The following is a 17,164-nucleotide window of genomic DNA, read 5'->3' as shown; positions in this document are numbered from 1 at the left end:
CCCAATATATACAGAGTTTATAGAACCAAGAATGTAGTCTGCACCTCACATTATATTCCAAGTCATGGGTGTTTTCATTCTCGTCATTCCTGTGTCTGTATCTGTAGGGTGGGGTAATTGTGTGAGAACTACAGTACCTCCCTCAGGGAGAAAGTCAAGGCTGAATATTTTCCTTGGCAAAAACAGATGTGTCTTTGTAATGTAGCTAGAGTGTCACCCTGTGGGATTCAAGTAGAACATCTTCATGTACTAGTTTGCTTGAGAGCTCCATTACTTGTGGCATGTAGAAATATATTTGGCGTCAGAATGGACACAATGACCTCTAAGGTTCTGTGATGTGAGCTGTCTCCTGGCCACCAAATCTGATGCTGAATTCTGTGTTACCCGATTGACTAGGATTGTGCCCTTTTAAGAATCTAGGGTGCCTGAGCAACAGGAGACAGGGAGCGGTGGCTGCAAATCCCGTAAAACGATGGGCAGCTCTTCCCTGGAAAAGGCACCTGTTGCTGCTATGAAAATTGCACCTTGTGAAAAATTCAGGGCAGCAGCATGGTGTTCCTGAACCATTTGCATCACCTGCCCCCCCCCCCCCCGTGTGCACTAAATGAAAGAAGGAATGGGTCTTATCTGGCTCATTGCTGCTTCTCAATTCAGCTATTCTGATGGCTGACACTAATGCTGGATAACTTTGAGATTTCTCCAGGTCTGTCATGAAAAAGGCCACCTCCCAGACCAGCACAATCCTTCTCAGACCCTTAGGCTGCATCATGGCAGCAAGAGCCCCCCCCCCCTGCAGACAGAACTTCCATCAAAATCAAGATATTATTTCCTGCATGGATTTCAGTATATCGAAATATATTCGCGTTTCCTTTGCTTTCCTCCACTGCAACTCTTTTTCTTCCTCATGGTGTTGTGTTGGTGTAGGTGCAAGAATTCAAAGCTCATTTGAAAAGAGATGTTTTAAGGCACATTTTGTAAAAAAAAGTGTTTAGCCTTTCCTATTTCAGCAGGTAAACCCGGTCCACATTTTAATCCTTTTAAGACCCATCAAGCCACATTTAGGAAACATTTGGGTATTCTGTGCCTCTTTGAAGATAACAGGTGTTGGAGGTGTCTTGCTGACGTGGATGAGTATTTTTGTCAGTCAGTGAGAGAGTGGCGAAACAAAGCAACGTGACGACTTAATATTGATAGGACATTGAAGGATTTGAGTAATTTGTTGCCTTCAGCCAAATTCCTCTACAAGCAATGCAGGAAGGGAATAACGCTGTAAGAGTGTCAGAAAAACACTCATAATTAAGGATGTTTCTATAGCACTTGAGGGCAAGAGCTTTTCAGTAGGATTTGTAATGTTGATAGCTAAGACGACTTCCTGGAAATTAAAAACAATTCATGCGTGGAGGGAAATCAAGTTAGCGGTCTCAGCTATAGAAGGGGAAGCTCTGAGACATCTGTTCCTTTTCTTTCTTTGGCGTTCCCTGCTATTTTTTCTTTCTTTCCAGGTCTCTAGACACTTAATTGTTCTCATTTTAAATAGCTGTAAGGTAGATTGGATGAAGGCGGCAATCAATTACATGAATGTCAGTTTGGTGACTTTTCCTCCAAAGTAAACAGGTTTGGAATCTCCAAGTTACTTAGGAGGAATCACAAAGGCTTCACTTGTGCTACTCTTAAAATGTGTTTGTCTCCTCCATTTTTAATACGTACAGGGGTCAAGGGGGAAATAACCTTCATGGTTCAAAGACCAAATGCATGCTAGCACTTTATCAAACATGAAGGCTTAGCTGTCTCAGGGCCAAAATAGGCATGATGCTAAATGCCTACATCTTTAAAATAATAATATAAAAATGTATAGCAGTCGGCAGGGCTGTGTGTGACTTTTTCTTTTTGCTACTGCGATGCACAGTGCTGTGAATTCTTTCCCTCCACAACCACCACTGTCCTGATAAAAATCACCTGCCACAGGCTGCTATCAGGCCACTAAGCACCAATGGTAGCATCCCTTCTGGGCTTAATAGTGGCCACCAAAGGGGAGGGGATGACACTGGGATGCGCTGTGGACTAAACCACTGAGCCTCTTGGGCTTGCCGATCAGAAGGTCGGCAGTTCGAATCCCTGCGACGGGGCGAGCTCCCGTTGCTTTGTCCCAGCTCCTGCCAACCTAGCAGTTCGAAAGCACGTCAGTGCAAGTAGATAAATAGGTACCGCTGCAGTGAGAAGGTAAATGGCGTTTCCGTGTGCTCTGGTTTCTGGCACGGAGTTTGGTTGCTGGCCACATGACCCGGAAAGCTATCGGTGGACAAACGCTGGCTCCCTTGGCCTGAAAGCGAGATGAGTGCTGCAACCCCATAGTCGCCTTTGACTGGACTTAACCGTCCAGGGGTCCTTTACCCTTTTTTACTATTGGGCCCGAGGATGGAGGAAAGGATTATATCCCTCTCCAGCACACCATAGTACCTACTAAAAACTCCCCCATACCACTGTGTTTTAAAATGCAACAAGTGGTGCATTTGGCATCACATCTACACCAACCCCAAGTTTAACGGTGTGCTATGAATACTTTTCCTGCCCCTGCTATCATTTCTGGGTTTGAACCAAGCAATTCAACACACTTTCCAGTGCCGGGTTTTGGAAAGAGAGCAGAATGTGCTTAATTTTCCAGCTGCAATCAATGGGGCTAACAAGATTGGTTGGTTGATAGACAGGTCATTCTATACCCTTGTAAAATGTGGCTCTTTTCGGGGTGTGTGTGTGTAATTGAGTTGTTGTTTTTATTCTGATTATATATGTTGTGATCTTTTCTGTGAATTGCCCTGAGACCTAAGGGTATAGGACTGTATATAAATCAAACAAACAAACAATATCTGAATTGGATTGTGCCCGCTATTTTGATTAGTGTGGCAGTTTCACATGGCTGTGTTTGTCATAAGGCAACTGTATCGCATAGAGGTTCAATTGTGTAAAATGGTTGTGGGTTAGCTAAGTGGACTGAATTCGTTTAGAATTTGAATGCTTTAGCAACACAACCAGGGCCGGATTTAGGTTTGATAAGGCCCTAAGCTAGTGGTACTAAAGGTAATGGGAGCCCTTTATCTGCCCTTGTCAACAACAAATTGTCACTGGTTTTTTGTTGTTGTTGTTGAATATATGCTATATGGTAATTTATGGACCTAATAGTTATCTAAAGCCATTTGCACATAACAAAATATGTATTTTATCAAAGTAATTGTTGAAGTGAATTAATACAATGTACATCCAGTTTTTTCCCCTTTAATTTTTTGGGGGCCTTCCAAGAGAGTGGGGCCCTAAGCTATAGCTTGTTTAGCTTCTACGTAAATCCGTCACTGCAACCCACACTTCATCTGTCACATTGGAACCGCTCAGTAGACTAGACGTCCCAAGGTTATGTGGTGCTGCTTGCTGAAAATAAATGGGTACAGTACAATGAACGTTTCTACAATAATTTTGCATTTGCCTCGTTCTAGTATATGACGGCTGCTGCACCTATGCAAGGGACGTACATCCCCCAGTATACTCCTGTGCCTCCAACAGCTGTCCCTCTTGAAGTAAGTCCACTTTGCTTGTGTTTCCACCTTGTCTCACCTCTTTGGGGAAGCATCTCTTAACTGTTTTTAAGGATGGGACCATCTGCTTCTGTGGTGTAGCTCCCCTTAGAGAAATACGCAGGTGTGGTTTTAGTTTGCCCCGAAGATGAAATGGAACCTTCTATTGGGTAGTTCAGTCTCCATGACATTGGGGGGTGGGGTGGGGCAACAGGAACAGGTAACAGAAACCAGACATCAGACCACAAACGCAAAAGAGGTTCAAGAAGACTGTAAAAAGGGGGGGGTCGATGCTCTCCTTAGCACAGGCATCCCCAAACTTCGGCCCTCCAGATGTTTTGGACTACAATTCCCATCATCCCTGACCACTGGTCCTGTTAGCTAGGGATCATGGGAGTTGTAGGCCAAAACATCTGGAGGGCCGCAGTTTGGGGATGCCTGCCTTAGCATAAGACTTTTGCCCATAGCTGATTTCTGAAAGCCCCAAGACCCACCAGAAATTGCGACTGAGCAAAGGAAACCTTCCTCTTGTATATATGCAGAACTGGGGGAAGCTGCACTGACTGAGTGCCTTTTCATCCTTGATGAAGGATTTGCTCCCTCCCTCCTTGGGGCCGAGTCCTGCTGGTGACAGTCTAATGTGTAAGTATTTGCTCGGCACTGTGGACCATGAGCTACCCGGAAGAGCTGATTTCTGCTGCTGTTCATCTTCATAAGGCCTTCTGGACAAACAAACAAACAATAAGGGAAAAAAGAGACCCTTGAAGGGAGAAGAAAGGTGGTGTTCACTCTTAAATCCATGTGTTTCTTTTTGGTTCTTCACAGTTTTATCATAGCCTACTTTTCACCCAGTTATATATATATATGTGATGGGCACAGCATGGGCCCAGTGATGGTGTCTTGAACTATGCCTCTTTTACAGCGCATTCAGCTGTCACTCATTGGATAGCTGAAGATGCTTTTTCTCCAAGAAGCCGCATTGGCACGCCTCTGCTATAAATATTTGGGCTCTGCATAAGAGACTTCTACACTGTGTTGCCTGCAAATAGCCGTTCTCCCCAGTGATCACCTCACAACTGTTTTATCCATTCTTTTGAAAGCTTTGCAGTACAGTGGTTTTTCACTCTCTATCATGTTTTGCTGTCAACTTTAATCCTTACATTCTGTTTGAACACTCTTCATGAACCTTTATAAACTAACACCATGGTATATTTTTTTGAAAATAATAATAATGATAATTCTGAATTTGGAACCCTGAGCATTAATTGGCTACCTTTTCAGCAGAAAAATAATAATCTCCTTAGTCACATAGGATTCAAAAAAGAATGAATTTGAGATTTTTAGAGGTGTTGCTATGAGTTCTGCATGTGGAAGTGCAACAACAAAGCTATTTTAAATCAGTGGTATGCCTTCACCAAAGGGACGCGGGTGGTGCTGTGGTCTAAACCATGGAGCCTAGGGCTTGCCAATTGGAAGTTCGGCAGTTCGAATCCCCGCAACGGGGTGAGCTCCCGTTGTTCGGTCCCAGCTCCTGCCCACCTAGTAGTTCGAAAGCACATCAAAGTGCAAGTAGATAAATAGGTACCACTCCAGCGGGAAGGCGTTTCCGTGCGCTGCTTTGGTTCACCAGAAGCGGCTTAGTCATGCTGGCCATATGACCTGGAAGCTGTCTACGGACAAATGCTGGCTCTCTCGGCCTATAGAGTGAGATGAGCACCGCAACCCCAGAGTCATCCACGACTGGACCTAACGGTCAGGGGTACCTTTACCTTTTTATACCTTCACCAAATCACAAATTAAACCAGAAATGCTTTTGAGAACTATTTTATAAATGTTTTCTTTAAATGTTTTTCAAAATAGCAAAAACCTATTCCCGCAAAAAATACTTTCCATCAAATTCTAAAGTATGATATGCACAATTTTACAAGCCACAGCAAATCACTTCATAATGCTGTCATGTTTCATCTTTCCATTACCTATGCAGAAATTACTGTTTGAAAACGATCCAAAAAGCCCTTGCATTGTTGTCCAAAGCATGATACAGAAAGTGCACTTTGTGTGTGTCACAAACCCAACATGCCTGGTGGGTCTGGATTCCGATCTCACGGCAAAGAAAAAGGGAACGCCCTCATTGGGTCAAATATTAAATCACTCTGAGTGTGATCCAAATCAGACCAGCCATGCATATGTGACGAAGTAGAATAGCCGGGAGAGTGTGGATTTCAATACTGCATTTGTAAGGGAAGGGCTTTCTGCAGGTCTTCAGTGCAAAGCTGCAGTTGTGGCATGCCTCTCTATTAAACGTGTAGCCTTTGTGCCATATCAGCATGCCGCTTCTGTTATCCCTGACACGCCACAAAATAATGCAATGATGCACCTGGAAAGAAATAATGAAGCTGGTGAGATTATATACTGCCTCCTTTCTCCTGTACGTCGCTGGTGTTATTACAAGCAGTAAGATCTCTTGTGCTCCTGTTCATCTCCTCAGGGTGTTGTCGCCGATACCTCTCCACAGACAGTAGCACCTTCATCACAGGAAGCCAGTGGTCAGCAACAACAGATGGCTGTGGAAACGTCCAATGAACATGCACCCACGTATTCCTACCAACAGTCAAAGTAAGTTGGTGGCATGCATTGAATGTGAATCGGGAACACATTGTAATTCAGAGGAAACATTTTGAAGTGGTACCGGTTAATAGGACAGAAAGAATTATGCATTACTATGTGTGTGTGTGTGAGAGAGAGAGAGAGAGAGAAGGAGGGCCTGTCTTTTATTCCCATTTTGAAAACGGGGAATTGAGAAAGATACATTAAGTCTATTGAAACCATACCAACAATGAAATCAGCACAGTGCCTGCCCTTTCATTAAAAGCAGTCAGTTCCCCAAAGCCTCTTTGAACAAGAACATTTTCACCTGCTGGCAGAAGGACAGCAAAGAGGGAGCCAGTATAGCTTCCCAAAGTCTGGGAGCAGCCACCAGGAAGGCCCTGGTGAAACTCAGAAAAGGGCCTCCCCTGAAGATCTCAGAACCTGGGCAGGTTCCTATAAGGGAATACAATCCTTCGGATAGTTTGGACCTAAGCTGTGTAGGGCTTTATAGCTCATAACCAGCACTTTGAATTGTGCCCGGAAACAGATGGGTAGCCAATGGAGCTACTGCAGCAAGGGAGCTGTCTGCTCCTGGTCGACAATCTGGCTGCAGTTCTTTGAGCCAGTTGAGGTTTCTGAGCACTTTTCAAAGGCAGCCCCGCATAGAGTGTGCCACAGTAATCCAAACAGGATGTAACTAAGGTGTGTGTCACTGTGGCCAAATCAGAAACCTCAAGGAACGGGCTCAACTGTTGCACTAGCTTTGTGCAAATACACTCCTGGCCACTGCTTGGGCATCCATGTTCAGGCCTGAGTCCAGGAGCAAGGCCCAAATGCAAACCTGTGCCTTCAGGGGGAGTGTTATCCCATCCAGCACAGGCTGAATCCCTATTCTGCCTTCCAGCTGACCAAAAGCACATCTGTCTTGTCTGGATTAGGTTTCAATTTGTTCCCCCTCATCCAATCCATTGCAGATGACAAGAGACCAGTTTAGAACTGAGGCAGTTTCCTTGGGTTTAGGTGGGAAGGATAAATAGAGCTGACTGATTGAACCTTACTATTATTTCCTTTTCCTTTTACTCTACACATAGCTTCCTTTTTCTTCTAGAGCAGCTGCTACTTGCCCCATTGTCTGCACACTCAGAGTTGTGTTCTGTTTTAGAGCAGAACCACCCCATACATTTAAAGGACACTCAACACACATTAAAAGCACATGGCTTCCCCCAAAGAATCCTGGGAACTGTACTTTGTTAAGGGGTCTAGGAATTGTAGTTCTGTGAGGAGAAAACTGCAGTTTCACAGATTTTGGACGGAGGCACCATATCCTTTGAATGTGCTTTGAGTGTGATGTGCTAATCTGCCATTAGTGCATCTTGAGAGTTGTTTTTAATTTATCAGCGCTCTGTTTTGTAATCCCTTTGAAGCTGCTATGCACAACTGCCCATTATTGCTGTAGCATAAGCAACACAATTTTATTAGGAGCAGTATTATGTCACACCCTTATTGCTGAAAATCCTTTGTTGTGTCTGATTTTGAGGCACATGTGTGGTGCTGGCAGCAGACCTGGTTTAGCAGAGGAGGTGGCAATGGCAGGAATACTGGAAATCCTGCCAAGTGTGTAAGATCTCACACGACACTGGGTGGGATCTCGCCCCAAATCAGCACAATGTTGCCTGAAATTGCCTCTGATAGTGGCGGTGCTTCTCCATCAGCAGCGGATTTGGCAGGGTGCGTGGCAGTGGCAGCAGCAGGTATAGTGGTGGTAGCGGCAGCGGCAGCAGGGCAAGGCGAAATGGGATAGGGGCACCCCTGTCTGGCGCAAGACAATAGTTTTAGGTATTCTCTCCACGGTCAGGCACTCCTCTCAGCTTCTGAGCTAGAAGGATCTAAGATGATCTCAGAAAGTGCCAGGCAGAGTCTTGGGTTCTCTGTGCAATTATAAAATTATTCACTCCTCCTTCACTGGGTCAAAGGAAGATGCATGCCACTAAATATATTTTAACAAGAAAGGATGAGTGAAGAGATTATTGACAGCAGGGGGTGTTACAGAGAGTGGCAGGTGGGAAGTTCAGCTGAGAAGAGATGTGTCAAGAGAGTTAGAGAGAAATAAGTGACTGAGTTGAGGCAGAGTGAAAATAGAGGCCAAATGCTTTGAAAACTCTTTGTTATAATTTATTATTAAGTGACTACTTGTTCTATACTTGCTGCTTTGCAGGACATTTTCAGGAAGCGAAGGAGTAAGCTCTGCACAAATCCAGAGTAGAGTCCCTAAGGCAACCTTCCGGCAACTCCTGCAGCCAAGCTGGTGCCAAATGTATTGCTCTGCTTTCCTTTGGACCACATCAGCGAGGCCGAGAGGGGGGTCTTATTGTCTGGGCAGCCCGGGACCTCCATACACATTGCCCAAGCTTGCACCTCAGAGAGGTCACTTTGGTGCTCCTTAGGCAGCAAAAACAATGTAGGAGGCCGCAGTTATGAGTTACCAGTCTCTGCAGCCACAGCAGGTGCTGTGATTCTCCTGGGATTTGAATTCACCCCCCCCCCCAGAGGCTCACTCAATTGTCTCTCAGGGCAGATGGATGCTGACAATGACTTGTTCTTGCTGTTATTTTTCAGATCTCTATACCCACCCACCCCACACTTTTAAATCCATTTATGATATATGGGATTCTAGGTTAGCAGATCTCACCCAATGTCCTGCTTTTGAATTAGCCAGGTAAATAAATACAAGGTGTGCCTTACTAGTGCCTGCAAATCAGCAGCTGTTGGCAGCAGGTTATTTTGGGGCGTGTTAAGGGAACCAGGTGATCTCTAAGGTCCAGGACATTTCAAGAATCTCACAGACATGCTTATTCTAATCCTTTGGTCACAATTTATTTTTTAAAAGCATTCTGCATGTTCCACATTCTCCCTATGCTAAGTAAGTTCAGCTTGGTTATAGCCAAGGGATGGTTTTCTTTTTTTTTTAAGTAGGTGGGCAGGATTATTTTGATTTAATGATTACTTTAATTGAATTGTTTTTTGCAGACAATAATCAGGACTGAAAAATGTCGGTCTGAAAAGTTTGCCTTGAATGGAGAAACTTCACCGAACAAGAAGTTGGCATCCAGTTTGCACAGGCATCAACAGAGTTTTCTTTTAATTTTCTACCTTACCCAACGAAAACAAAACAGTGTTTCTATGTGCTGTGCAGATTGTTCAGTCATGTAGTCTGATAGTTTTATTTTTGCTATTTTTTTATTAAAGAAAAAAAAACCCATGGCAAAACACTGGGTTGGTCTTTTACCTGGATGAACATTTGAAATTCAGAATTTACTTGGAAGTGTAGATAGATTTGTTTTTGTTTTCCAAAAACACACTCAAAAGCAGAGATCCGATGATGTCAAGAGGGAGCAAGCTGAGATGAAAACTAATGGTCTTCCTCAAGAACCCAGCTACTCTTTTCCCCTTCTCCGTGAAATCCAGTGTGTCTTTTATTTTGGGTTCATTTTTCTTTGTTTGTTTTTTGTTTTTATAGAAATGTTTAGGTAAGGTTTATCTTGAATCTTAATTGCCTTAATTTTAAGGACGTCAAAGGCTCTCAAGGCAAGCTGTCAACGTCTTGGTAGAAGAAGGAAAATGGATTCAAACGTCCACCGGCATCAACTGGTGAAGTTCAACAGACTGAATTTTTAGGATGGACAAAAAATATATATATAAAAGCTGTACAGTTTAGCAGAAAACGATCTTTTTCTTCTTTCGAAGAAAACTTGTTGATAAAGAACTGTGGAGACTTCAAGAATTGAAAAACATGCAGACTTTTATGAACTTTCTTAGTGTTGACAGAGAAGAATCTAGAAAGCTAAAGTGTTTTACAATAAAATTATTGAACTATGGGGGGAAATCAACTTGCATTTTAAGGAATGCAGGTTTTTTTTCTTGCAGAATGGAGATTTTTTTTTAATTTACAAAGTGTGATCGCTGGCAAAAGCATTAGTGCTTTTTATCTGCAGTCTTTTTTATGAGCTTTAAAAAGTTTTTAGTCTGCTTAGCTTGTCACATTGCAAATACCTAGCTTAAAAGCATTTGGTGGTGTGTGGGGGGGAACTTAAGTAGATAGGAGCTTATGGTCAAAAAAGTGCAAAAAAAAAAGCAATAGCTAGAAGAAATTGTTGACAATTTCTGTAGTCTTTCCTAGTTGTGATCAAATGCAGCCTATGGATGGCCTATTTTATACCAAAGATGAAATGACAACCTACCGCAGTCCAGAAGATAGAGTCCCCCCTCCCTTATTTTTTTCATTTTCTTAAAAAAATAATAATCTTTATTTGACCTACATGGCCGGACCAGTTTCTTAACTTTGTGTTTGTTTAAACTATCTTCCACTGGTGTTTTACATCCTATATGCTTAGGCTTCTAATGGAAAGTTCTGAGTAGTTGGTACTTAGCAATGCTTAGCAGAATTTCACAGCATGAGAAAGATATCAGTCGCCAGCTGTTCTTACCCAGGTGCATTTAAACTTTGCTGAGCTTTTCCGTTGCGTTGTCCGATTTCTTTTGTACTGAACCTACAGTCTTCCTTCTTCTCAGCATCTCACAGGTTCGTTTCCTCCTCCTCCTCCTCCTCCCTGAGTCATCTTCCAGTGCTCAGAACCAGCCATCTCCATTTTGCATTTTGGTGGTCTGTTCAAGTCACTTAGAAGATGGTTCTAAAAAGTAGACGATCGGTGTTTTCGTTTTAACTCTCCCCTGCAAGAAGAAAGATTAAAATGGTTAGTTCTCTCATGCTAGCATGAAGCTAACAATCACTTTGTACTAACTGGCTTTCTGTTGTCTTAATATGTTTGCTGACAATCACTAATTAGTTTGATTAGGCAAAAGACAATAGCAAGTACATTGAATTGGCAAAGAAACCCTATTTTTAAATGATAAAAGAGTTTATGGAGTCTATATATTGGAGGGCCTAAGAGAATTATCATTTCCCCCCACTCAAAAAAGGGAAGGGGGTGTCATGCAGTGAGAATTTTAAGACTGGCAGTGAAGGAGGCACCTCCAAATTTTACCAGTTTCCTATAAGTGTACGTGGGAAGTTTTAAAAGTATGCATTCAATTCATTTCCAACTTCCTTGTTCTCTAGTAAGCTTCAACAAATTTATAAGCGGCACAATCCACTGGGAATCTCTGCTGTGTAAACCCGATTCAAAAACGAAGGGGAGTGAAGCATAACATAAGCCTGAGCATTCCTATAGATGTTGGACAGGTTCCTGGAGATTACTGCTCCAATATTGCCACAATGAGGCACCAAAGTACAAGATTCCTGTTCTCTATAGCAGGCAAAAAGATCTAGCGAAGGAAGCACTTAAACAAAACCCAAATGATTGAAATGGCCCTCCATTGGCAGCATTGGTGGGGTGGCTGTTAAATGACGATGGCTTCACTGCAATGACAGTGGTGTCTTCAAAACAGGGTAACCATACTGAAAAGTGACAATAATATTATATATATATACGCTAAAACAGGTTTCCTTTGAACCAGGTTCCATTGAACCAGGTTCAATGGCCCCAGTTGTGATGTTAAGGATGCAACCTATGAAACACACAAGCCTCAGTGATAGGATAGGAAGTTTGTGGGAAGTTTGTGCACGGAGTCCATGGTTACTTTAAATGACTTTTTAAAAGAATCAAGTATTTTTTTAAGAATGCTAAGAAGTGTGTCCTTATTTTTAATGTAAGTATCTCGTGTTTGGTGGGGATGGGATGGATTGGGTTACCCAAACAAATGGCTGCTAAATATGCAACGTTAAATATGAAAAACGTAAAAATTAAAAATAGGACATCATCTAGCCAACCGTTATAGACAAGGAAGGGGGGGGCTGGTTATGTGAGATTCTAAAAGTACATGTAGCTTTCCAGTTACTACATTATGGACTATTCTGACTCAAAGGACCACAACACCGGGATGGTGGTGGGAGTTTCCATATTATGTAAATATCTCTACCTTCTTCCTTTTTTTCCACGTGCTTTGCTGTTTACTTTCTGTGATCATCACTTTGATTCTTTTGTCTCTTTTTTTCCTTTGGAAAGGGTGTGCCTGTTGGATGGGACATGGGAAAAATAATCAAGCCGGCCTTATTTTTTCTTCCTTTTAATGCTGTATCTTTCCCCCCTGTATGTATAAAATAGAGATTATTCTTCTGTGGCACAATTTTGTTGAATATGAAAGAAGCACGCGTGATTGTTTTCTTCTTTTTTGCTTTCTTTTTTTAAAATTGTTCCTGTACAAATTCTAGTTTGGTGCAAAGAAAAAGTCTCATTGCGGTTGACAGTGAGGCTGCAAGGTAGCTACCGTGTGGCTGTTGGGATATGCTGAGGTACCTTCCTGATTCTTCTGTTCAGAAATCTGTTGCTATATTTATACATTCTCATTTTGTTTGACTTGGTTCAGCAAATACGGTTAAATCACAGCAGTCGGATTAAGTTGATAGTGGGGCAGTGGCAGCAGCAAATAGTCCATTTCACCACTTCAGGTGCTTTTTAAAAAAAAGGTGTTTCAATTGTTTAATTTCCTTTAGACATCCTACTTCTTTGTTGTTTGGCAAAAGGAGAAGAAAGAACTATCCGTTCCTATAAATCACCTGACATTGATAGATCCACTTTAATAAACTGATCAGCTGACAGCCTGGAAGTAAATCTATAATATGTTTGACGCTGCAGTGGCATAAATTGCAACTGAACACCCCACCCCACCCAAGAAAAAAAAAACCAAGGGTGAGCCTTGATTCTAAATTTAGTTTTATTAATAATTTGCTTTGCTTCACATTTACGAGTCTTCCTGCTTGTTCCGGGGGTGGGTTCAAGATTTTTGTTCAGTTGCTGCAAGATGGTAGGAACTTAATATTTTGACCTTGTACAGACCCGACTGTGCAAAATAATTCTTCTTCCTCTAGTGAACATTTCCATGCATAGTCTTTATCCAACTCCAGCCTAACATTTAAATAATCCAGAATTTCCTCTTTTTAAAAAACATTGTTATTGCTTTGCCCCCCAGGAAGTTAACCAACCTCTCCCTTGGTAACTAAAAAAATTCCAGAATTTCTATGGACAACGAGATGGTGCTTGAATATTTACATTTTGGTCTAGATAGGTCCAAGTTCAAAAATCCTTAGAATTATGTTATCTGCTTTGCACAACCACTGAAGTTTTATTTTCCCCAAAAACCAGGTTCCAGATTTCAAAGCCATTTTCAGTACAACACGGTGTGGCTGCTGTTAGAAGAGATCTGAGCCTTGCTGGGCATGTAAGCTGTCTGATGCACCTAAAAGGTGCTTGCAAGTTTGCAACCTCAATATACATAGACTTTGCGTTTCAGAATGTCCGCATGGTCTACCCAAACAGTAAGGATTTTTATGTGCTCAGTGTTAAAAGTTCTTTGTGAGTATCAGTGACTGTTTCTTGAAGGGGTATTTAACCCCTTGATATCCTATAGAGAGAAGGACTTGCAAAACTTTCGCTATTGATTAAATTATTGCACTGAGCATTCCCTTACTGCTACAGAATATTTGCAATGTTTACATAAGGACTCTCAATTTTTCCAGAATGAGAGTTGAAGTGAAGGGATGGAGCTGAAACCTATACTTTGTTCCAGTAATTGGGATGCAGGTGGTGCTGTGGTCTAAGCCACTGAGCCTCTTGGGCTTGCCGATCAGAAGGTTGGCGGTTCAAATCCCCATGATGGATGGAGTGAGCTCCCGTTTCTCTGTCCCAGCTCCTGCCAACCTAGCAGTTCGAAAGCACAAAAGTGCAAGTAAATAAATAGGTACCGCTCTGGCAGGAAGGTAAATGGTATTTCCATGCACTCTGGTTTCCATCATGGTGCCCCGTTGCACCAGAAGCAGTTTAGTCGTGCTGGCCACATGACCTGAAAGCTGTCTGTGGACAAACACCAGCTCCCTCGGCCCAGAAGCGAGATGAGCACCGCAACCCCATAGTCGCCTTTGACTGGACCTAACCGTCCAGGGGTCCTTTACCTGTTTTCCCCTTGCTCCAGTAATGTATTTTGAAGGAAAACAAGTTTCTTTGCGGATCCCTTCTTTGAACACCGACCATCTCTTGCATTGTCACCTGCACAGACAGGCACTTACGCAGACACATGGAGGTCCCCATAACTTCATCATCTTCCTGATCTAATAATCCAGCACCTTAAAATGTACAGATTAGGTCACCAATAAAAAGCAATGCTGTGGGAGTCCCTCAAATGCCAATATCAGCATCAGCTGAGTGGATGGTGGGTTGCTGGCATGCAAACAACTTGATTAGGGTTATCCGGTTGTGATTCCATCTTCCACATGTTGCCAAGGCAACAAAGAATTGCTGAGAAGCAGTTTTTGGATGACTAGCCACACAACTGTGACGACATCTGAACTGGGCCTTAAAAGGTAGACTTCGATCTTGATGTTATCTTGCAACAAATTGTTTGAAGGATTCTATGGCTTTTCCAGCAGCTCCAGACCTCAGCTCAGCAAAAGTATTTTGATCTGAGCTGATTTCCTGCCAATTCATTTGAATCCAAGTATTTGATTATGGTGACTAGTTATGGAACGAAGGGTAGGACTTTGAAATGTTGGAAAAGAGACCTTTAAAAATTACGCAGTTGTCTTATAAGGTTCTATTTTTTTGAAGGCCCCCTGGTAGCATCCAAGGATTTTGGATTCCTCTGTCAATGAACCCTGAAAGTGTTCCTGGTTGTGGATTCATAGCTGCATGGCTTGGCAAGAAGCTTAAACTGTCCCCCTGCAGTAGTTCAAAGCAGAACTTTAGAGATCTTTTGAAGTAATTCCATTGTGTTCTGCAATATTAGTGTTCACATCTGAGGAAGAAAAGTGGTGAACAGGCAAACAAGGGATTTTGCAGTGAACCTAAGCATTAAAAATGCATTTTACGTTATCAAAAATAAGAAGGAAGGATATTATTTATGTATGTGTGGCGACCAAACTCAGCAGATTTGAGAATGCCTGCAGTGTAATAAAAGTTTATTTTTTAATATGTCACAGTATTTTGATCTAAATTATGTTGTCTGTGGTATTAAAGAAATGATGTGAAATATGTAGGAAGTTGCCTTGGTTCATAATTTTAAGCCTGAAGGTGGCTTATCAGCCACTATCCCTATCATTTTAATGCTGAGACTGACATGAGTGAAACAGGTTTAAGTATAGTCTCTGGGACTATTACCTGTATAGTAAAAGTCATGTGAAAAGTGTGATTATGGGCTTAATATAATGAATCAATCCACATGGTGATGAGACCAAATATGGAATTTGAAGATAGTTGTGTTTGAGTCATACATGGCCAACATTTCATTTCAAGGCTTTATTTAACATGAAATTGGTTCTGATGTACAAAGGTATAAAGGATTTTCAAGTCCTCAGCGTTAGACCAAGGATATTCTAGCGGTGTGATGACATTGCAAAGAAAAAAAAGCACGCTGCATGTTTCAGAGAACCTCTCCTTTTTAAAAAAAACAAACAAACGCTATCTTGTTCCTCTACAGTGGTGGGTGAGTTATTTCATTTTGAATAAAGCATAAACATAATCATGCATGTAAGGACCCCTGTGCATACTTGGCAAGGAAGGTCAGTGACTGATCAGATCTTTCTAGTCCTTTTTGAGCAGTTTCAGGAATCATGAAACATCAGAAGAAAGGTTATTTCTCTTAGGGGGGAAACACACCCTTCTACTGTCATATCACCTAAAGTGGATTCCAATCTCAAATTCCTCATCATACCTCAGACTACAGAAAAGAAACAGTATTTTCACTTTTACTGACATGTTCTTTGTTAAAAAAAATAAATGGAAATGTTTGACAAATGCTGTAAAGTGAATGTCGGGTTTGCTTCTGTGGGGATTAAAATTCTTGTGTTTACATAAATGGGTTTATATTTTGACAGCTATTACACTTGAGGTTCTTCCATCCTAATAACTATTTGTTAGGAGCTGTGAATGATCTGCTATTAGTCCCGATTTACTACTACATTCTGATGCTGAAAGATTTTTTTACTGAAAACAAAATCTGGGGGAGGGGAGGGTTTTGTTCTAGATTATAATTGTGTTTTCTAACTTGATTTTGTTTTTTTTGTTTTTTCTTTGGAAAAATGTTTTGTGCATCTAAAAGGTTTTGGTCAATAGGTTGTTAAAAGCTGAAAAATTGCATGGGCCAATTCAGCAAACTTGGTTGAATAACTCCATGTAGGTTGACTCTGTTCATGCTGTGCCTTTGCAGATGGGGAAATAGAAATTTTAGTGCTTCACTGTGAAGTTATAAAGTATATTAGGTGCTGACCTTAGATGTTTTTACACCTGAAAAGTCAAAATGATCCCTTTGATATCCTGAACTGGACTTCCTTTAGAAGGAGGACGGAGGGAGAGTCAGGAAAATTGTCTTTCCTCCAAAGTGATTGCTCACCCTGGTTGAATATTGAATATCCACTTGTAGCAAGCAAATCAAATGTCCCGTAATAGCAGAAAGCCAGTAATATAAGATGGGGGGAGAATATCACCACGTGTTGAGTAGTTGTATCCAACCTTCATTCATCCCTAACCTGACCAACAATCTTTACAAGAAGCACTCAAGTGAATATTTGGACAAAGACACACCATGGGCCTAGTCTATCTACAGTGCAAAAAAAAATGTTTTGTTCATTGTTCTTACAAAAACACAATGCTACTAATTGGAGATTGTGAATTTAAGATTGGCAGAACTAGGCTGGCCTAAGTGGTCATGCTAGAACAAGCGCTTATTCCCCTCATTGATATACACCTCAAGGAAGTAAGCTTCTGTAATAAATCTGGAAGTGTCAATATTTCATACAGCAAACTTTAAACCCCCCCCCCCATTTCAAATGAAAAGGCTCCCATCTGGTTAAAACGAAATCGAATCAAGGAAACAGGGCTGTGAAACAAGATTAAATTCCTACCCAGTAAATGGAAAACACCCTTTGCAGGCCTCCCGGTTCCCAAAGCGCAGCCCAAAAGAACTCT

The 17,164-nt window shown here is 41.8% G+C and overlaps 1 protein-coding gene across 3 annotated transcripts in view; it reads left to right on the top strand.

Moving 5' to 3' along the window:
• Window positions 1-10,328, top strand: part of RBMS3 (RNA binding motif single stranded interacting protein 3) — a 746,746-nt gene extending 736,418 nt beyond the window's left edge. For all 3 annotated transcript variants that reach the window (XM_035130054.2, XM_035130057.2, XM_060280656.1), the window contains 3 exons: window positions 3,486-3,566; window positions 6,052-6,179; window positions 9,180-10,328. In XM_035130054.2, coding sequence (XP_034985945.2) covers window positions 3,486-3,566; window positions 6,052-6,179; window positions 9,180-9,186 — 216 coding nt within the window. In that variant the 3' untranslated portion in view covers window positions 9,187-10,328. The remainder of the gene's footprint in view (window positions 1-3,485; window positions 3,567-6,051; window positions 6,180-9,179) is intronic.
• Window positions 10,329-17,164: the final 6,836 nt, after the last annotated feature.

The sequence above is a fragment of the Zootoca vivipara genome, chromosome 12 (assembly GCF_963506605.1).
Source record: "Zootoca vivipara chromosome 12, rZooViv1.1, whole genome shotgun sequence".
Lineage (NCBI taxonomy): Eukaryota > Metazoa > Chordata > Lepidosauria > Squamata > Lacertidae > Zootoca > Zootoca vivipara.
Note: the sequence above shows the minus strand (reverse complement) of the source record. Positions and strands in the feature narration are given on the sequence as shown.